Source organism: Ammospiza nelsoni, chromosome 3 (assembly GCF_027579445.1).
Source record: "Ammospiza nelsoni isolate bAmmNel1 chromosome 3, bAmmNel1.pri, whole genome shotgun sequence".
NCBI lineage: Eukaryota > Metazoa > Chordata > Aves > Passeriformes > Passerellidae > Ammospiza > Ammospiza nelsoni.
Genome location: NC_080635.1, coordinates 36,732,901 through 36,749,861, shown reverse-complemented (window position 1 = coordinate 36,749,861; position 16,961 = coordinate 36,732,901). Strand labels below are relative to the sequence as shown.

The 16,961-nt window shown below is 37.3% G+C and overlaps 1 protein-coding gene across 1 annotated transcript in view; it reads right to left on the bottom strand.

Annotated features, from left to right (window-relative positions):
- BIRC6 (baculoviral IAP repeat containing 6) overlaps positions 1-16,961 on the bottom strand; it is a 177,975-nt gene that overhangs the window by 112,766 nt on the left and 48,248 nt on the right. Inside the window, exons 16-31 of the mRNA XM_059467370.1 lie at positions 16,556-16,734; positions 15,955-16,082; positions 14,968-15,129; positions 14,728-14,859; positions 14,363-14,460; positions 13,018-13,165; positions 8,413-8,546; positions 7,156-7,302; positions 6,414-6,601; positions 5,462-5,776; positions 4,992-5,091; positions 4,280-4,494; positions 3,899-4,107; positions 3,253-3,599; positions 1,987-2,206; positions 924-1,057 (exon numbers count right to left, since the gene is read on the bottom strand). Coding sequence (XP_059323353.1) covers positions 924-1,057; positions 1,987-2,206; positions 3,253-3,599; positions 3,899-4,107; positions 4,280-4,494; positions 4,992-5,091; positions 5,462-5,776; positions 6,414-6,601; positions 7,156-7,302; positions 8,413-8,546; positions 13,018-13,165; positions 14,363-14,460; positions 14,728-14,859; positions 14,968-15,129; positions 15,955-16,082; positions 16,556-16,734 — 2,856 coding nt within the window. The remainder of the gene's footprint in view (positions 1-923; positions 1,058-1,986; positions 2,207-3,252; positions 3,600-3,898; positions 4,108-4,279; positions 4,495-4,991; positions 5,092-5,461; positions 5,777-6,413; positions 6,602-7,155; positions 7,303-8,412; positions 8,547-13,017; positions 13,166-14,362; positions 14,461-14,727; positions 14,860-14,967; positions 15,130-15,954; positions 16,083-16,555; positions 16,735-16,961) is intronic.

Sequence of the window (16,961 nt, the reverse complement as noted above, 5' to 3'; positions counted from 1 at the left end):
AAGTATCAGTTACTTCTGCTTCCTAAAGTCCTCCATGAGGACAACTAGTAAGGCAAGAGCTATGAAAGGAATTGGAAGCTGTGGGGAGAGTGCAAACAGAGGTAGAGGAGATGTAAGCTTGGGTTTGCCTCAAACTAGTTAGAGACTATAGCAGGATATGGCCCCAATAGAGAAAGCACACGGCAGATCAGTGGGAAGCAATAGGACAGCTTCTGACACCAGCTGTAGGTCTGTAAGGACAGAGTCTCAGCTGGCACTTTACAGACCTCACAAGGCCAAGAATTTTAAACAACTGATCTTCTATAATGCTTTGCTACCTGTACATAACAAATGAAGTAGCCTAGGGTGTGATGTCTTCAAAAATAAGAATTTGCGTCAACGTCGGGGTAGTTAAGAGAACACTCAAAGAAAATCAAGTTTGCAGGATATAATTTCAGTAAATTTTTAGGATCAAAAAAAAATATAAATTCCTTGTAATTACAAAAAGTCCCACAAAAACAAACTGTGTAGTCTGCAGAAACCACACAGATACACTTAAACTTGTTTTCGTATTTGTTTCACCTCAAAAACTTGAAAGTTAGAAAGGATCTCATGAGCAAAAAGGTGCATTTCTCTCCAAGCCATTAAATTCCAAACTCATTCACTAGATCTGCCTATACTTTGAATGTTCCCCCCACTCTGCCCAAGCTTCCTAGCTGAAATACAAATAATCAAACAGATTTTGCTCAGTTTTAATGGGGTGGGGGAAGGAATCTCTTTTAGCACCTAAAGAACAAGAAGATTAATCACATTTTAAGACAACCGTATTTTAGAAATATAGTAAACAAGCAATTTCTTCTCTTAATACACCAAAAATTGTGAGTTAGTCTGAATTTTCCAGTTTATAATGAATATGAAAATAATCTCCCAAATTAGAAGGCTACCTTCAGTTCTTCTGTGCACAGGTAAATGTGGTTGCAGTGGTGACAGCAGGTTATCCAGGAGATTAAGTAGACTTTCTAAAACACCGCTGTTGCTAAGCGATCTTTGGCCAATGCAAGAAAGCAACATGAAGACCCTAAAAATAAAATTTACATATTTTTACTTTTTCAGAATCCATAATATCCTGCAACACCCCTTATATAACATTATTGTCCTAGGCTTTCATCTGAGGCACAGACAGGTTGCTACAGAAAGCAGTACTGTGGCCCAGCTAGCAGACTGGATTTCACATTCTTATCATTAAGGTTAGTGCAGCATTTTAGGGTGAACATCTTCTCTTTCACCCTCAAGAGGTCAGCAGAGTCTTCCACATCTGAAACAAGATCTCATCCATTTTATTTCCTATTACATACTACTGATAGCAGGGAAAGAGAATAAAATCTATGAATTCTTATATTCTTGAATTAATTAATTTTAAAAATTAATTATTATTCTTTTAAAAAGGTATGAATATAGATGTTGCTACTCAAAGAAGGCAGAAAGCCTCTAAGCAGCAACTACGTTTGATTTAAATAAAATGCTAACATTTAGAATATTAAAGACCTCAATTAATAATCTGAACTTATCAATATATCTAACATTCAGTGCTCAACTCTACACATTCTTACTCTTATCTCAGTGCAGTTTTTTGCTAACAGTGTACCTTCCAGTCTCAATCCCACTTTCAAATACTGGAGAAACCAGCTCTATGATGAGGGTACATTCAAGCCTGATAAAAGAGAAGGTCATTTTTGACACTGGACAGCAATCCTGCTAGGGATGCAAAGATCTCCAAGTAAGAAAAAATAGCAATTTTTTTGTGGTGTAAGAACCAAATAGGTGCAATAAATAACTGCAATTGGACATTTATCATCTGCAGTACTTTTTTGGGTCTATTTCTTAAGTCAGTGAAAACCACAGATAAGTACCCTTCAGTCTCATTTTGTCAACTCAATGCTAAATTATGAACAATGAAATTACTTCACTGATCCACACGTAATGTATCAATATAGATTTATACCTCACCTGTCTTGTGGAAATATGAGAAGTTGCTCTGAATTGTACAATTCCTGCAGTACATTTGAGAGAAACTGACCCCACCACCTTTCCCCTCCGCAGAGCTGAACCAGCAGAAGGCCGGTGTGCAATCGGATCTTGGGGGTTCCACTGATGCACAGGTGTTTAAATAACTCCTCACAAGCTTGAGCATGAAAAGTACTCTGCAGAACCACAGGAACTGAGTGCCCTTTTAAGAAAAGAGAACACCTTTGTTTAAAGAGACAATGACTTGAAAACATAGGAAGAAGTTTGCAGTAAGTTTTTTAAACTACTACAATTAGACTAACTGGCACAGGAGTAAAGGAGGTGGGAACACAAGGGGAGATGGGATTTGTAGGTAACTCAAAGACCAGGCCATTTGGTCAAAACCAAACCAATACTATGTCAGTGCAAATACTCCACAGAACCTACATGAAGCAAAAACCAAATCTCCATCATGTTTTAGAACAAACTGGCACAGAAAATCACACAACAACTTGTCAACGGAAAAGGAAACTTAACGTTTCCTTTTTTGTTGGTTTTTTTTTTTTTTTTTTAACACCACCAACTCCTACTCAAATTTTTCAATTTCAATTTGCCAAGACTTCATTCAATGGCAAGCAAAAAATCATGAACTAACTACAAATATTGGTTTTATGAGTCCACTGCCACCACTACTCTTGAGGCAACTTCTGCTTCCTCGGCCCACTTCTAACTGCCCAATCCATCTCCAGCATTGCACTGGCCTCAATTGCTCACAGATCCTTTCACAAGGTGATTCTGCCTGTGAAAACCACCTGAACCACCTGAGTATTCTGCCTGGGCAGTGTTTTGTTACTTCAGCAAACTGGATCATCCCAAGAAAGACTATCTGAAAAGGGAATATGCAGCTGGGACTACACAAAAGCAAGAAGGACCTTGACACCTTCTCCTGTCCTTTTCAGGAAGTGGTTAAGCCAGCTTGGTGCCAATGGTAAAACTTTACAAAGTATGCTATCAGCTACTAAAATCACAGTAGATGTGGCTTGGAGCAGCCTGCTCTAGTGAAAGGTGTCACTCTCCATGGTAGGGTGCTGGAACTGGATGATCTTTAAGATTCCTTCAAATTCCAACACCATTCTACATTTCTATGATTCTACATCTAAACCTAGTATAAAGGCCTTATAGTAGAAAAGTTCAGGTCAAGAAATAAAAATATTTGGAAATTGTTTCTACAAACATGACAAAACAATCAAAACCTCAAAAAATACTGACCATTGGATGAATGTAGCAAACTGAGCAAAGTATCCAGTAAGTATCTAATGATGGTGCGTAGCTGCTCTGTGGATGACATCTGAATCAACTCTTTTGGATCAGATTGTTCCTTCAGCGTTTTCCTGCTTGCACCTAGAGCTACTTTGAGTCTCTGAACAGCATGGTGAGCCAAGTTGAGCTGAAGCTGCAGTTGAATGCAGTCCTGGTAAGCAGAAAATACTCTGCTGTCTTCTTCTACTGCCTTGTCTGGCTTTCTCAAAAAGTACTGGGCATTGTTAGCACTGTTGAGTGGTGGCAGGTCAATACTCTGCAGAAGGATTTCTAACCGATGACAGGCCAAATTGTACCTAAAGGGAAATATTCAAAAAACACAATTCAATATGCATTAGCAAACAGCAATACATTTGACAACCACCCTGCCAGAAGCCAACTTCTGGTCCATTGTGAACGCACTGTTAAAACAGATACAGAAAAAAAAAAATACAGCGCAGTTTTTATTCTTCCTATAAAAATACTCTGCTGTTGTAGAGTTGTGAGTATTTTTTGGTCTGAAGAAAATAATGGGAAGAAAAAAAAAAAATCTACATTATGATATCCCAGTGGTTTACATTAAAATAATTAGGAAATACACTTTTTTTTTTCTAACCTGCACTGTATGTCTTCTTGCAATGCAACCATCATTGCCAAATGTTGATCAATTTCTGGCTGATTTGCTGATTCGCCTTCTCCTCTGAGGGGATCATGCATTAGTTTCAGCTCATTTTCATAGGGTAGGATATAGGTATGGCCATAATAAAATCCTAATGGGATTTTTGCTCTGGCATTTGTGCTACCATATCGACCAATAACAGTGATCTGAAAGAAAACGCAACTATGTTGTAACACAATTGTATCAAAACAGGAAAGATAAACACCAAGTCAAAAATACATTAAAAATGTATAGCGCAAAAGAGTTTGGTCTGAAGACACCTTAAGTGGAAGTTCATGTACTAACAAACATCAGGAACTTAAAAAAAGATCCTTTTACCTTCATAAACCTGCAAACTGGGGGTGGCAACAAGTCATGTAAAATAAGTGAGTGTGTGCTAATGTCAGTAGCCACTACCAGTCGTCTTCCATCCACTTCTTCTCCTAAAGTCCAGATGTCAATGGACAAAGAAGCCAAATCTCCACAAGTGGGAATCAATACATCTGTCAGTAATATAGGTCTTCCAAAATCCAGGGTCACAAATCTTCTTGCTCCTAGGTAAGAAAAACACAGGATTGCCTGAAAGACCAGTGTGTGCTAACCAGCGAGACATGTTACTTCTCAAACAATAAAGCCATGTTTATGTATTGTTTAAAAGGTATATAAAGGTTTATGCATTGCTTAAAAGCTACATTTGCATATTTGAGGCTACAAATACCTGCACAATCCCAGAAACTCCCACTACAGCTTGAACACTTGGAGAAGAAAATTTTGACATAAACTTAAATGAAGCTGTTTTGCTTTTTATGCATTATTTTTGAACAAGTTCGCTGTTGAGACCCAACATATTCCCTAAGACTCCAGCATTTTTCAACTATCATCAAGTGCTAGGTCTTAAACCCACAGGTATCACAGAATACAAACCATGAAATATCTTTACTCTGGAAAGCTAAGAGAGACTGTAGCTAAGCAACTTATTTAAAGCCCCAGAAAATATTCCACTTCTTACTAGAACATGTGTCAAAAGTACTACTAGGAATTGTGGTTTTACCTGAGTGCATTCGCTCTATGATAATTGACTGATGAGGTGGAGGTTGAAGAAAATGTGAAGCATGAGATATTGCAAGAGCAAGGCCAGATCCAAGTGGATTCTGAGGAATGGAAAAACATCAGTAAAATTGAGTGATTAAGTTCTGTGCATTTATCGTGAGCTGTTAAAAACGCATAATTTTGACAACACTTCACTACACTTAGATTTAAGCATGAACCATCAAAATATATGAACTACTAAGTTCAAAGGATTATTAACTCCTTAAGCTAGCTCCAATAAAGAGAAACCAGACGAGGTACTGTAACAATACTATCTTGCTTTCATAAGTTCTTTTCTCATGGTATAAATTTAGCAATATAGTTTCACATCTCACTCAAAAATATATATATATTTACTAGCACTCAATTACAAATTAAGACCCTGGTAATGCTTACAACATCTTGTTTCTCTAAGAAAAAGAAAATAATTACCGTTCTAGACTTGCTGGTATTTTTGTTATGTGCTGCAAGGTTAACTGTTGGGGGGTCAATGACTGAACCAGGAAAAAGCTGAGCAAGCTCTGCATTAATAACAGCAGAAACTGCTTCATTAGGTGGAGTCAAAGGTGGAGTCATGAAGAGAGGAGTTGTTTTTGGTGTGGGTGGAATGACATCTGAAGGATGAATGAAGAACCCTGGAGCTGCTACTGTATTGGAAGGCACAGAGTTGTGAACAGGACCAACTGCTGATGCTGCTGCTGCCGCTGCTGCCGTTGTCTGATGCAGTTTTGCTTCCAGCTTAGCTTTCTGTGGAGAAGATGAAAGCAATGTGTGTAGAAGATAATACTACTTGTGAACATGGGAGTAGTATTGAGCCACAAGTTCAACTTTGATTATACAACTGGATTTAATAAACCTAAGCTACCTTCAATACAGGTAAGCTGAAAAAAGCTTACCTATAAGCTGAAAAATTAAACTATTAAACTATTTAATCTGACTCACAAGCTGAGGAACATGAGTAATTATATGGAATAATAAAAAAAAAAGCAAAAACCCTCCACTGAACATCAAAGTAGATCCACCAACACAGCCAAGCACTGGCCAGCTAACAATGGCTTTATGACTGGCACTTCCCTGTGTCAGCAACCATGCTTTTCATTTCCGTATGCTTTTTCAATTTAGAACTGATATACCTACTTATGAAGACTTAGATTTTATTACAAACTCCCAACCCACCCTTAAAATACACAAAAACTAAGTCTGAAAGACCAAAGCAGCATGGGAGACACCACCAGAACTTTGCCAAAGAAGAGCAAACCAGAGTGCTGAGCAGTTCCCTCCTCAAATATGCTATGGAGGAAAACCAAACCATCTAGTTCTGCAACTACCTTCTCAGCTTCTGAAGTTTAGATACAGCACTAAAAAGAGCCAAATGGCCTCCAACCTGTTGCTGAAGCTTCAAAAGCTGCTGCTGTTTCTCTTGCAGCACCTGGAGCTGTTGCTCGGCTGAGGCCATTGCATGAGAGAGAGACTGCAAAGCTACCTGGGCTGCTGAACTCAGTGCGGTCGAGGCTTCCCCAACTGTTCCAGAAGAGAGGCCACCAACTGCTGGGGTAACCCCAAAGGTACTCACTGGCATGAAACAAACAAACAAAATAAAACACCTATGTAGAAATTATAAAACACAACTTTAATTCCTTATAAATTGTTCAGAGTGATGCAAAACCAGCATCTATTTAATCCAGTTCTTGCTACAAGGTAACATCATCTTGAGTTACAAAGTATATGGTTTATAGACTATGCATTTGGTCATACATGTAACACTTGGATTACAGAAAAGCCACCTATTGCTCTGGAATTCTTCCACCACAAAAGCTTGTAAGGTAAAGATGCAAGCTTGTACATTATACTGTCCAATAGAAACAAATGGATTCAAGTTATTATTGTTAAAATCCACTTTGTTTGCTAAGATCCAAGAAGTTTAACTCCACATATCTGTTCAGAGACCCAACATATGGCTTTCTTCACACACAGAAATTATTTAAGAAAAAAACAATCACAGACAAAACATTTCAATATTTGAAAACTACAAGCAGTCAGTTGGTCAAACAGTGCCATTATGTTAAATTAAAAATGTACTATGGAACAAACTATGCTAAGTAGAAAAAATGAAAAATTGTATATACCAGTAAACGTACTTGCATCGTCCCTTTCTATTCTAGTTCCATCACTTGTTGAAACACAGGTAAAGTGCAGAGGTTCAACTTCCAGAAGTCCAGTAAGAGAAGTAAAACTACCTTCAGCAGCTGCACAGCTACTTATTTTCCCATTTCCTGAAAAAGAAACATGTATCTGCACAGTCAGCCAATGTTTTCTTCATAGTGACACTTCAATTCATGAAGCGTCAAAAGGGACAACTAAATATAATGCACATATTTTATTAGTTCATGTTGTAGAAGACACATCCTAACATTATCATATCCTCAATATAAATGGGGATTTGCTGTCAAATCTGAAGAGAACATATTAATAAGTCAAATTGTCAACTGTGAGAGAAGAGTAGCATAACCTTCTAAATTCCAGAAAAAAATCATATACGGATGCTCTATTCTTTCTACACTGAAAGCAAATTAGCTTGCAAAAAATACTGATGTTACCTAAAACATCAATATTTCAATAAAGGAAGAAGAAGAAACTGTCAGACCAACTAAGATCATAGACAAATTTAGTGTAAAACCCAGACTATTAATAATAACTATCAATACCCAAATAAATTCACAAAGTTGTATGGAGGAAGGGACAGGAAGGAGAAAGACAATAGCATACAAGAGAAGGAAAGGAGTCACTAAGACTGATGAACACACTTGCTATGAAAAGAATTTCCTGACAGGTAAAAATTATCTAGTTCTTTAGGACATTGCAGGGTCTAAAGGTTCACTTATGAATTAACCTGAGAGAATAGACACAAATATGCTTTACAGGTATTTTAACTCCTCTAAAACAGAAAAAAATACCTCAGTAAACCTTTATATTTAAGAAGAAAAATTACATATGGCAGCTTTCCAACTTCAGAAAAATCCATTTAAGTTTCTCTGCTCATGTGAGTGTTGCTAGCCTAAATGAATAATAACACAGCTCAAGGAAGTTACTTGAAAGAGGTGACAGGTGATTCCTAGATGACTGACCCAGGGAATGAGAGCAGCCTTTCTGTCTAATCTCTACCCTGAGATATTCCACAGGATAGGAAAATAACAGATTCCAGAAAGTCTTTTTCTTCTTGTCCTAAGGCCACAGGAAATGTAAAAGATACCATGAGCTAGAGAATACCTTGCACTTCAGCTTGGTTGGAAAATATAAAATCACATCTTCAGGAAAAGAAATCACTGTAATAGAGATTTACTAATTCTACCACAATCAATCACTGCTAAACTAAACATACATACCTGATAGAACATCAGACAAATCAATTTCATCTGACTGCACTCCAATACTGCTGTTGTATACATTTTTACAAGAAGAGCCACATATTTCCAAATCAAACAGAACTGGATCAAAAGGTGAACTGTATAATCCATATCTGCAAATAAGACAAACAGCACCATTGACACAATAAGAACTCATATAAAATTATTTACAGTAAAAGATCAAGTATTTTACCATCCAGATTCATTATACTCCAAACTATCCTGTTCATTCATTTGACACATCTTAGAAATTATCACTTGCTTATAGTTTATTAAAATTATTTGATGGCATTTTCAAACAGCTTATAATGTTAAGTAAGAAACTCTTCATTATGAAAGAGTTCTGAAGATGTAATATTATCCTGAAAACATGACACACAATCACACTAGACATGGAAATAGAACTACAAGCCTTAGACAATGAGCAAGACACACACCTGCACATAGTAAATGAGACATTAGTCTGAAAAACAGTATTGTTCCAAAACAGGAGAAGAAATTCCACCTCAGCTTGTTCTTCCAGCTGAAGTAAGAATTAAAAAAGGAAATGCTGCTAGGCATACCAATCAACAGTTGTGATAAATACCTCAACAGAAGAAAACTCATAGCATTTACTCTGGCAGTATTGGAGGGCAAAAAATAGCACCATCACTCGAAGTGGTCCCAAATCAATTATGGTTTTATAAGCCAAGAAAAAGGAAAATCCAAAGTAGTATGAAAATCAATGGGGTTGTTTGTTTGTGGTTTTGTTTTTGTTTAAAAGTGGGTTTTTTTGTTTTGGCTTTTTTTTCAGTCTTTGCAAATACCTATTACCAGCAAATGAAAAGAGGAAAAAAATGGAAATCAGGCCAAATTACTAAGCCAGAGTAGAAAGAAATGCATCTGTGTAGATACAAAAGTGAGAAACATAACACTCTGCACTTTGGCAAGGGACAGAGGAAATCTGAAATATTTCCACAAACACACTGGCAAAGGCAGTAAGTTGTTCCACCCCCTTTTCCCTCTACCTCCAAGCAGTTCCTCTTTTCTTTACCAGCTGAAGGAAAAGCCCCCAACATGCTGACAAGGCTGGAATGTTTAAATGTCTTTTTTGATCAAGTAATCATAGAAGTGTAAATGTCTACATGAATACAACACCGGCAACAAGGTAAAAACAGATAAGACTTATGTGGTTGTCAAAATGTTTCCCCATTAGCTGGGGTCAGTGCTTTTGGCCACACAATGCTATGACTGCAATTATCAGAAAATGATGAATGATCTTACAAAAGGGCAGATCATCTGAAAATTACAGATCAAGCCCATTTAACATTACATTTCCCAAACAAATTACTTAGAAGGTAGCAAATTTAAAATAACTTTATACTCAGAACAACACAGGATAGACTTGGTTGCTCTTTACCAGCATGCATTAGACAGGACCAGTGCATCCTACACATCTCACAAGACTGATGTGTTTGCTGCCTGACCTTTTTTTGCACACCAGCCAAGACAACATGCTCCTGTAAAGTGGCTGCTAAAACACACACAAAAATGCTCAGACAAAATTCAGTGTGGTACCTTCACATCCTGCTTTAGATATCAGAATTTAAACATTCTGATTTAAACATTTAAACAAATAAATCAGGTGAGCTCAACACTAGCGCTGATTACTTACATATTTTAAATTGTTTGATTTATTAAATAAGCAGGTGATAAAATGTCAAAATTCTGCAAGAGTATTGTAGAGTAGAATCAGAATTCGAACATACTGCAAAGGGTTTAATTTATGCTGTCCAGCCCAGATTTATTTCAACAAGCACAGTGCCTTTTACCTGTTCTTCAGCAGGAATGATCAGGTTCACTGTTTTGAGCTTCATTAGCAATCTTTTACAAAAAAAGAATATAGAAGGTACACCAACAAAAAAACAAAGACTAAACAAAGAACGTAATGTAAAAACTCAATCACCTTATTCATCCATGCAGTAATGAACATGAACTCTGTGACACACCTCTTCTATTTCATTCATCAGAGCCCTCAACTAGAATAATGTGTAAAATTTTGTGTATCGCAATACAAGGAAGACAAGGACCAAAGAAGCCAAAGGAAATTCTTTAAGATCTGGAGAATACAGTGAAGATACAAATACACTCCAGACATCCCAAATTTGTTTAGAATGAAAGAATCTGCTCTCCAGTGCCAGTGTGGGGAGGACACAAGCACTCGTTGTCATCTTATTGCAGGGGTTCCATACTGTTGTCTCCTTATCACAAAAGTTCCATACCTTCCTTGGTGTTTCTCATGGGGAGCTCCTCAGAGCACTGACTCTTTCTTCTTCACAAAGGAGCCAAGTTCCTGTCTCAACCAGCCAACCCACTCTTTTATAGCACTCTTCTTCTCATTGGAGAAATTAAAATTGTGGCCTGTTAAAGTCAGGCCTGCTCCTAATCTTTGATAATTGGCCCAAATGCAACTCCTTAGGGGTAAGACTACTTTCTACACTGTCTTTATTTTCCTACATTCTATCCCCCTACAAGCACTAAATGGAGCAGCAGGAGAGTTTTCAGATTAGACAAGAGCCAGAGACAGTTCTAAGTGCGAATGGTAACAATAATTAAACCATGTAACACCTTACAATATTTAGAATAATTAAATTCCGTGACTACATGAATCTCATACTTTCAAGAATAGGCTGGAGAAATTGTTTTAGATTTGCTAGAGACAAAACCAACCTGGTTTTTTGTAAGAAAGTCAAAAATCCTATCTAAAATCCCTTTTTTGTTTTATGAACTGCAAATCATGTAACACACCCTACTGGCCTTATCCTTTCAAGTTTTACTTTATTTATTGCAGCACATGATAGTAAAATGAGTATTATTCTTCCATGAATGTGTAGATCCGTTAATTAGACATCTGCTTTTAGCTGATTACCAGATATTAACCTATTGCACCTGGGACCAAGGAAAAAAACACAATACAATAAATTCTGCAACACAAAAGTACACAAAAAAGACACAACACAATTTGAGGAAAGGGAAAAAGGGGAAAGCTATGGCTGCCTCCTAATTTCTCTTTAAAAAAAAACCACAGAAACCCAAAAATGACAGTATTGTCTCGATCCATGGACATGTGAAAGAAAGACCCACAAATTTTGCCTGAATTAATAAACTAAATCAAGAAAGAGTCAGTCCTTGCTAGAGAGCTGTTGCAACCAAATAAGGGATTTGCTGCTACTCTTAAAAGTACCTATGGGGTTATAGAGTTATAAGAGAAAGCAAATTAAGTTTCAAGAAGAAACTCAGTAAAACATTATCTAGAAACATCCAGAAAATCTAAGCTTGAAGGACACCAAGAACAGGCTCACTTCAGAAATCTTCCCTTGCCATGCAGACAGCATGTGCTCACCAGAAGGTGATCTGAAATGTCATGTACCAAATCCAAAAGTGGGCAACTGGAAAGGAGGAAAGCCTTCTATTTAAGATACACTGTTTAAAGAAAGTACTTGGAAGCAATTTATACGAAGGAATAACTTGATTCTTACAGAAAGGTGCCATTCTCATGTCAAGTGTAATTTTCACTTTTTTCTCCTTCATTTGGTTCAACTCACTTATTTTTCCAAAATTCTAAATTTTCCTAGATACCATTTATATTGCTGGGATAAGTCTAATCAACTGTAAGGACTACAGATGGTGAAATAAATTAACAACTAAGTAGGGGAATGGAGTAGACAGCAGGATAAGGATCCAAGTGTAACACCCGAGACTAAGTTTTTATGAAGTATTTTGGAATTATAGTTCTTTAAAAGCAAAGGCAAAAATTAAAAGATATTCTTCCTCCTCTACACCTTCCCTTACTACATTTTCTAATACATTTTCCATTTTACCTGAAAATTCTGAACTAACCTCCACCCAACTTTTTCTACCTTGATCTTGTTTGACATGGAAGAAAACACTTACACCTAAACCACAATTAAAAGAGATGTCAAACAGCAGCATTTTACCTTCACCAAAATGCAGCTTTGGAAACTGCTACACAACTGAACCACCAGAAATTTCCTTTTCGTATCATGTAAATCCAAAGTTAAATGGCCAATCAGTTCAGTATGGAAACAACATCACAGTCCTAAATTACACTGATATGTAATTTAAAAGAACCACCCGCATTCACAGTAAATTACTCCAGGTCTCTACACCTAGAATGTGGCCTTTGGAAGAAATATGTTAAATGTACTGTCAACCTACTGAAAGACTATAGCTTTGTGAAGCACTGTGCCAAACTGAAACTATTCAGTATACTTAATTCCTTCCAAGAGTCAAAATTTGACATGCTGTATTAGTCCTTACAATAAAAGTCATAAATACTAACTTAAGGATTGCACAGACTTCAAACACCACATACATATTTGCTAATTTAAAATGTGACACAGCAATTGAATTCAACTTTAATTTTGCACAAGTTAAAACTGTTTTCCTGAACCTTAGCAAATTAATTCTTGCTCAAATACAGCAAAGGATAACACACAACCTTTTCCACAACACCAAAGGATAGCGTTGGATGGTTCTTAGCATTGTTTTGATAAAGTTTACAACAACCACACTTGTTAGTACCTTGTTTGAAGTAACGCCTCCATTGGTGTTAGGCGATCCTGCAGCTGCCGGGACACCGCAGTCAGCAATGATGCACAAGCTGTGCTGCATCCTGCCAAATCTTCATCTTTTACATAGTTCAGCAACACAAAATACCAGTACACAGATCCTGCATTAAAATAAAATCATTTCACGTGAAAGATGATATAAATTTTTCACTGAGAAAGCATACTTTGAAGGATAATTAACAGAAGTGATAATGATCTAATGGTCTGAATACAGACTAGGACATATTCTACCCCTTCCCCTTTCTTGAGAGGCTTCAATTAAGAATCATTCTGCAATCATAAGTTTCTACAAGTACTTCCAGTTCTCTTATCAACTAACACATAATTGAAGGAAAAAATGGTTCCCAAGAGACAGCTCTGCACACTTCCCTCACTCCTCCTGCTGACAACAATCAAAATACTCTTGATATATTAAGGTGCTTGGCTAGGGGTTCCAATCTCATCAGAGCCAAGCCATACTCCAGAGCCAACTCTTTTCCTCCTTTCATCCTCTGGTTCTGGTTGCCGTCTCCTTAATCAGTTTTGCTAGAGGCACTGCTTCCACAGAAATTATTTCTGGGAGCATAGCACTGAGGTTCTATACAGAAACACAAATCTCAGTTTCCTCCTTCTCCTTCCCTCCCTGTGCATTCCACACCCTCTGCAGCACTGTGTTGTGTTTTGACCTGGGTGGTAGTACAACAAGCTTTTTGGAATACAAACTCATTTTTCTTTAAGACTCATTGGTGATGCCAAGCTAGAAACAATTCAACAATATCATATTGTGAAAAGGCAGGCCTTGCCACCCAAAATACAAGGGTGAAGTCACCTTCCCAGTCCATCTGGCACTCCAGATACTTCAACAAGGTGTTAAGAGACCTTTACACTGCAGTATAGGCAAGAAAGAAATTTAATTTAGTTAAAATTTCCCTGTAGTGCAGAAGAATGAAAAATGGATTGCTATTAGGACTTCATTTGGACAGCCAAGTTTCCTGGTTATCTCCTAATTTTAACAAATAACAAACCACCCTGACTGTCACTTATGTCAACAGAATCTGTTGTTGCTAAACACCTTTCAGAATTTTTAGAAAACTTACCTAAGTTCTTCCAAAATGTCAGCCTTCACACTCTGGTTTAAACAAGCTTACTTGCTTAAAATTCCACCACCTGAAATGTCTACTTCATGACCAGACCACTCCAAGGAGCATTTAGTACTAACTGAACAATTACCTCATTCTAATTTCACAAGAGAGCCCAAGACAACTCGACAAACAACAAATGCACGGTGTATGTTTACGACAAGAACGCTGCATACATACCCCCTGTGGCAGCAGCAGGCAGAAGAGGCATATTGTCGAGTAAAGCTTTCAGAAGAACTGATCCAAACCCTTGCTGACTTGGGTCACACCTGCCATTGCTACAAAAAAACCACAACACTTTAACATTTAAGGAAGTAAGAATGAGGGATGAAATCTCCTCCAGGAGATGCAGCTGAAAGACTGGTGTTCTTTGCACTCACACCCTAAACACATATTTCCTGAAAAGAACATCTACCAGGTCTTGCTGCCTTATGAATTCAACATCAAAAAACCAAAATGTTCAGTTCAGAATGCATGCAAATCCCCAAAATACATGTAAAACAGAAATAAACAAAAACAAATAGATGCAAATAATTAGCACTGACCTGATGCATAGTGCAAGAAATCGTGCACATTTGTGAGCTATGCTCCGCCCAGCTTCAAAGAAGCAAACGCGTATAATATCAGAGACACATTTACGTGTTTTAGAAAGCAAACTGTCATTTCCTTCCTTTGAGCTGTGAAAACAAGTTTCATACTTTAGAAAATAACATAAACCTATTTTTTTTAAACCAAACTGATACTGAGAAACAGCCATGATAATTTGAACAGAATTCCTCCCTTACCTGCCAGGGCCATTTGAATACACTCCGGCCAACCAACAAAGTGTGTCGAGTACAAGACTCTGAGCATGTTCTGTGGTCAGACCATCCTCTGTCTTCTTGCAAAGAGTGGTGAGCAGCTTCTCATGGAACTCTGAAAACTGTAACATGGCACACCGCTGAACTCTGGGGAGGAGGAGAAGGAAAGAAAACCACAATTAACCAATATGGCCACTCTCCAGCTTTGTATCCTGTCTTAGGAGTAGCAAAAAAAGAGAATCCTCCATGAAAGTAAAAGCAGTACACAAGCATATGCAATACTTTCTGTGCACACATTCCCAATCATCCTACTTTCTGCTACATTACAACAGATCCAGCAAACCTCTCTGAAGTTTTTCCCCCCAGTAACTTGCCTAGCAATTTCTAAACCTAAACAAACTTTCACCATCTACAAAACTCTTATCAACTGTTCGCTCACACCCCTTTGCAGCCTCATCAACCTCTTTAAGCCCATTACAGTGAATGCCACCACTGCAGGGTGGCAGCTGGCAATACACTTTAAATACTGTATTACCTGTACCTAGGTCTGCAGTACCAAAGACTTCAAACCAAAGACTTCAACCACTTCTTTGTTAGCTAAATTTGATTCTAAACTTTTTGATGATTAATATAAATTCTGCTGTACAAAACAAGGCAACGTTGAAATAGAAAGGGAAGATGCTTCCTTTAAAAAAAATTCATTTTACCAAGTAAACTTACTTACATTTGCCTTTTACAGTCAGGCAAAAAACCTCACTCAACATAAAATTTCATGCATGGTGTTATTCTACCACAAATTTCACAGCATAGTGCCCTCTTACTTGCAATTTACAGCATTTTCCATACAAAATAAGCTTATGAAATAACAACTTTAAACAGCATCTTGACCTGAGCTAATTCAAGAACTAAGCTTTTGATGAGAAGCATTACTAAAGCTAATATTTTTTTCAGAATTAAAAAACACCTACTAACCTTTCCTTTGAAATTGAAGTTTTTTTAAATCTTCGAATTGTCACAGAGACTTCTTGAAGTAAGTCACAGCCTCGCAGATTATCTGATTTTCTTGAAGTAGTGGCTTCAATTTTGCTAGATGGCTTTTCCTAATATTTTTGGGAAAAATAACACTCATAAATCACATTGGTTCTGATCCATTTTTATACCTTGTTCAGTGAAATGCAAGCAGTTTGCTAAAATCTCTCAGTTTGAGCATTATACCAAAATAAACTGTTTTTATTCACTAACTGTTTTAATATAGAACAATACACATGCACACACACATCTTCACAGAAGGATAAGACCTATCAACGACTGAAAATACTCAAGGGAACAGAAGTTTCAAAAACAAGTGTTCAGAATGTGAAAGTAGCAGAACAGACCTTTGCAATTCAATCTGCACAAAGAAACAACTTAGAAATGTTGAACTCTAGTTCTAGAAGGTGTCAACACAGTGTCACCTCTTTAGAAAGTAGATTTTAATGGATCTTAATTCTGCTAACAGCTGCTTCATTTTCAGATGACATAAATCATACCAAGTCTACAACTACCAAACGTATCTTCCTTGGATATTCATTACCTTGCCTGCTGCAACTTTTGCCAACAATGAAGCAAGTGAATGGCCCTTGTTTGTTTGAGGTTTTAGAGGAGGTATTCTAACCACTGGTCTAATGCCACCATTGCAGATTTCTTCTGTTCCTCTGTCATTCACTGCTTTGACGTGAATTAAAAATGAACGGTACTTGCCACCAGCCATGCCTAGAAGTAGAGAAAAAAAAAGGAGGAGGGAGAATTTGCACAGTTTAAACAGATTGCAAGTTGTAAACAGAACAGATAAACCAGATTAATTACAGTAGTTTACCATCCATTTGAAACAGCAACTCACTATGGTGTTACAGAGCAGAATTTGTCAATGTAAAAACAGATAACAAACCTATATCTGACTACAGAAGTACGAGATGCACTTCAGCCACACAGGCTTCATG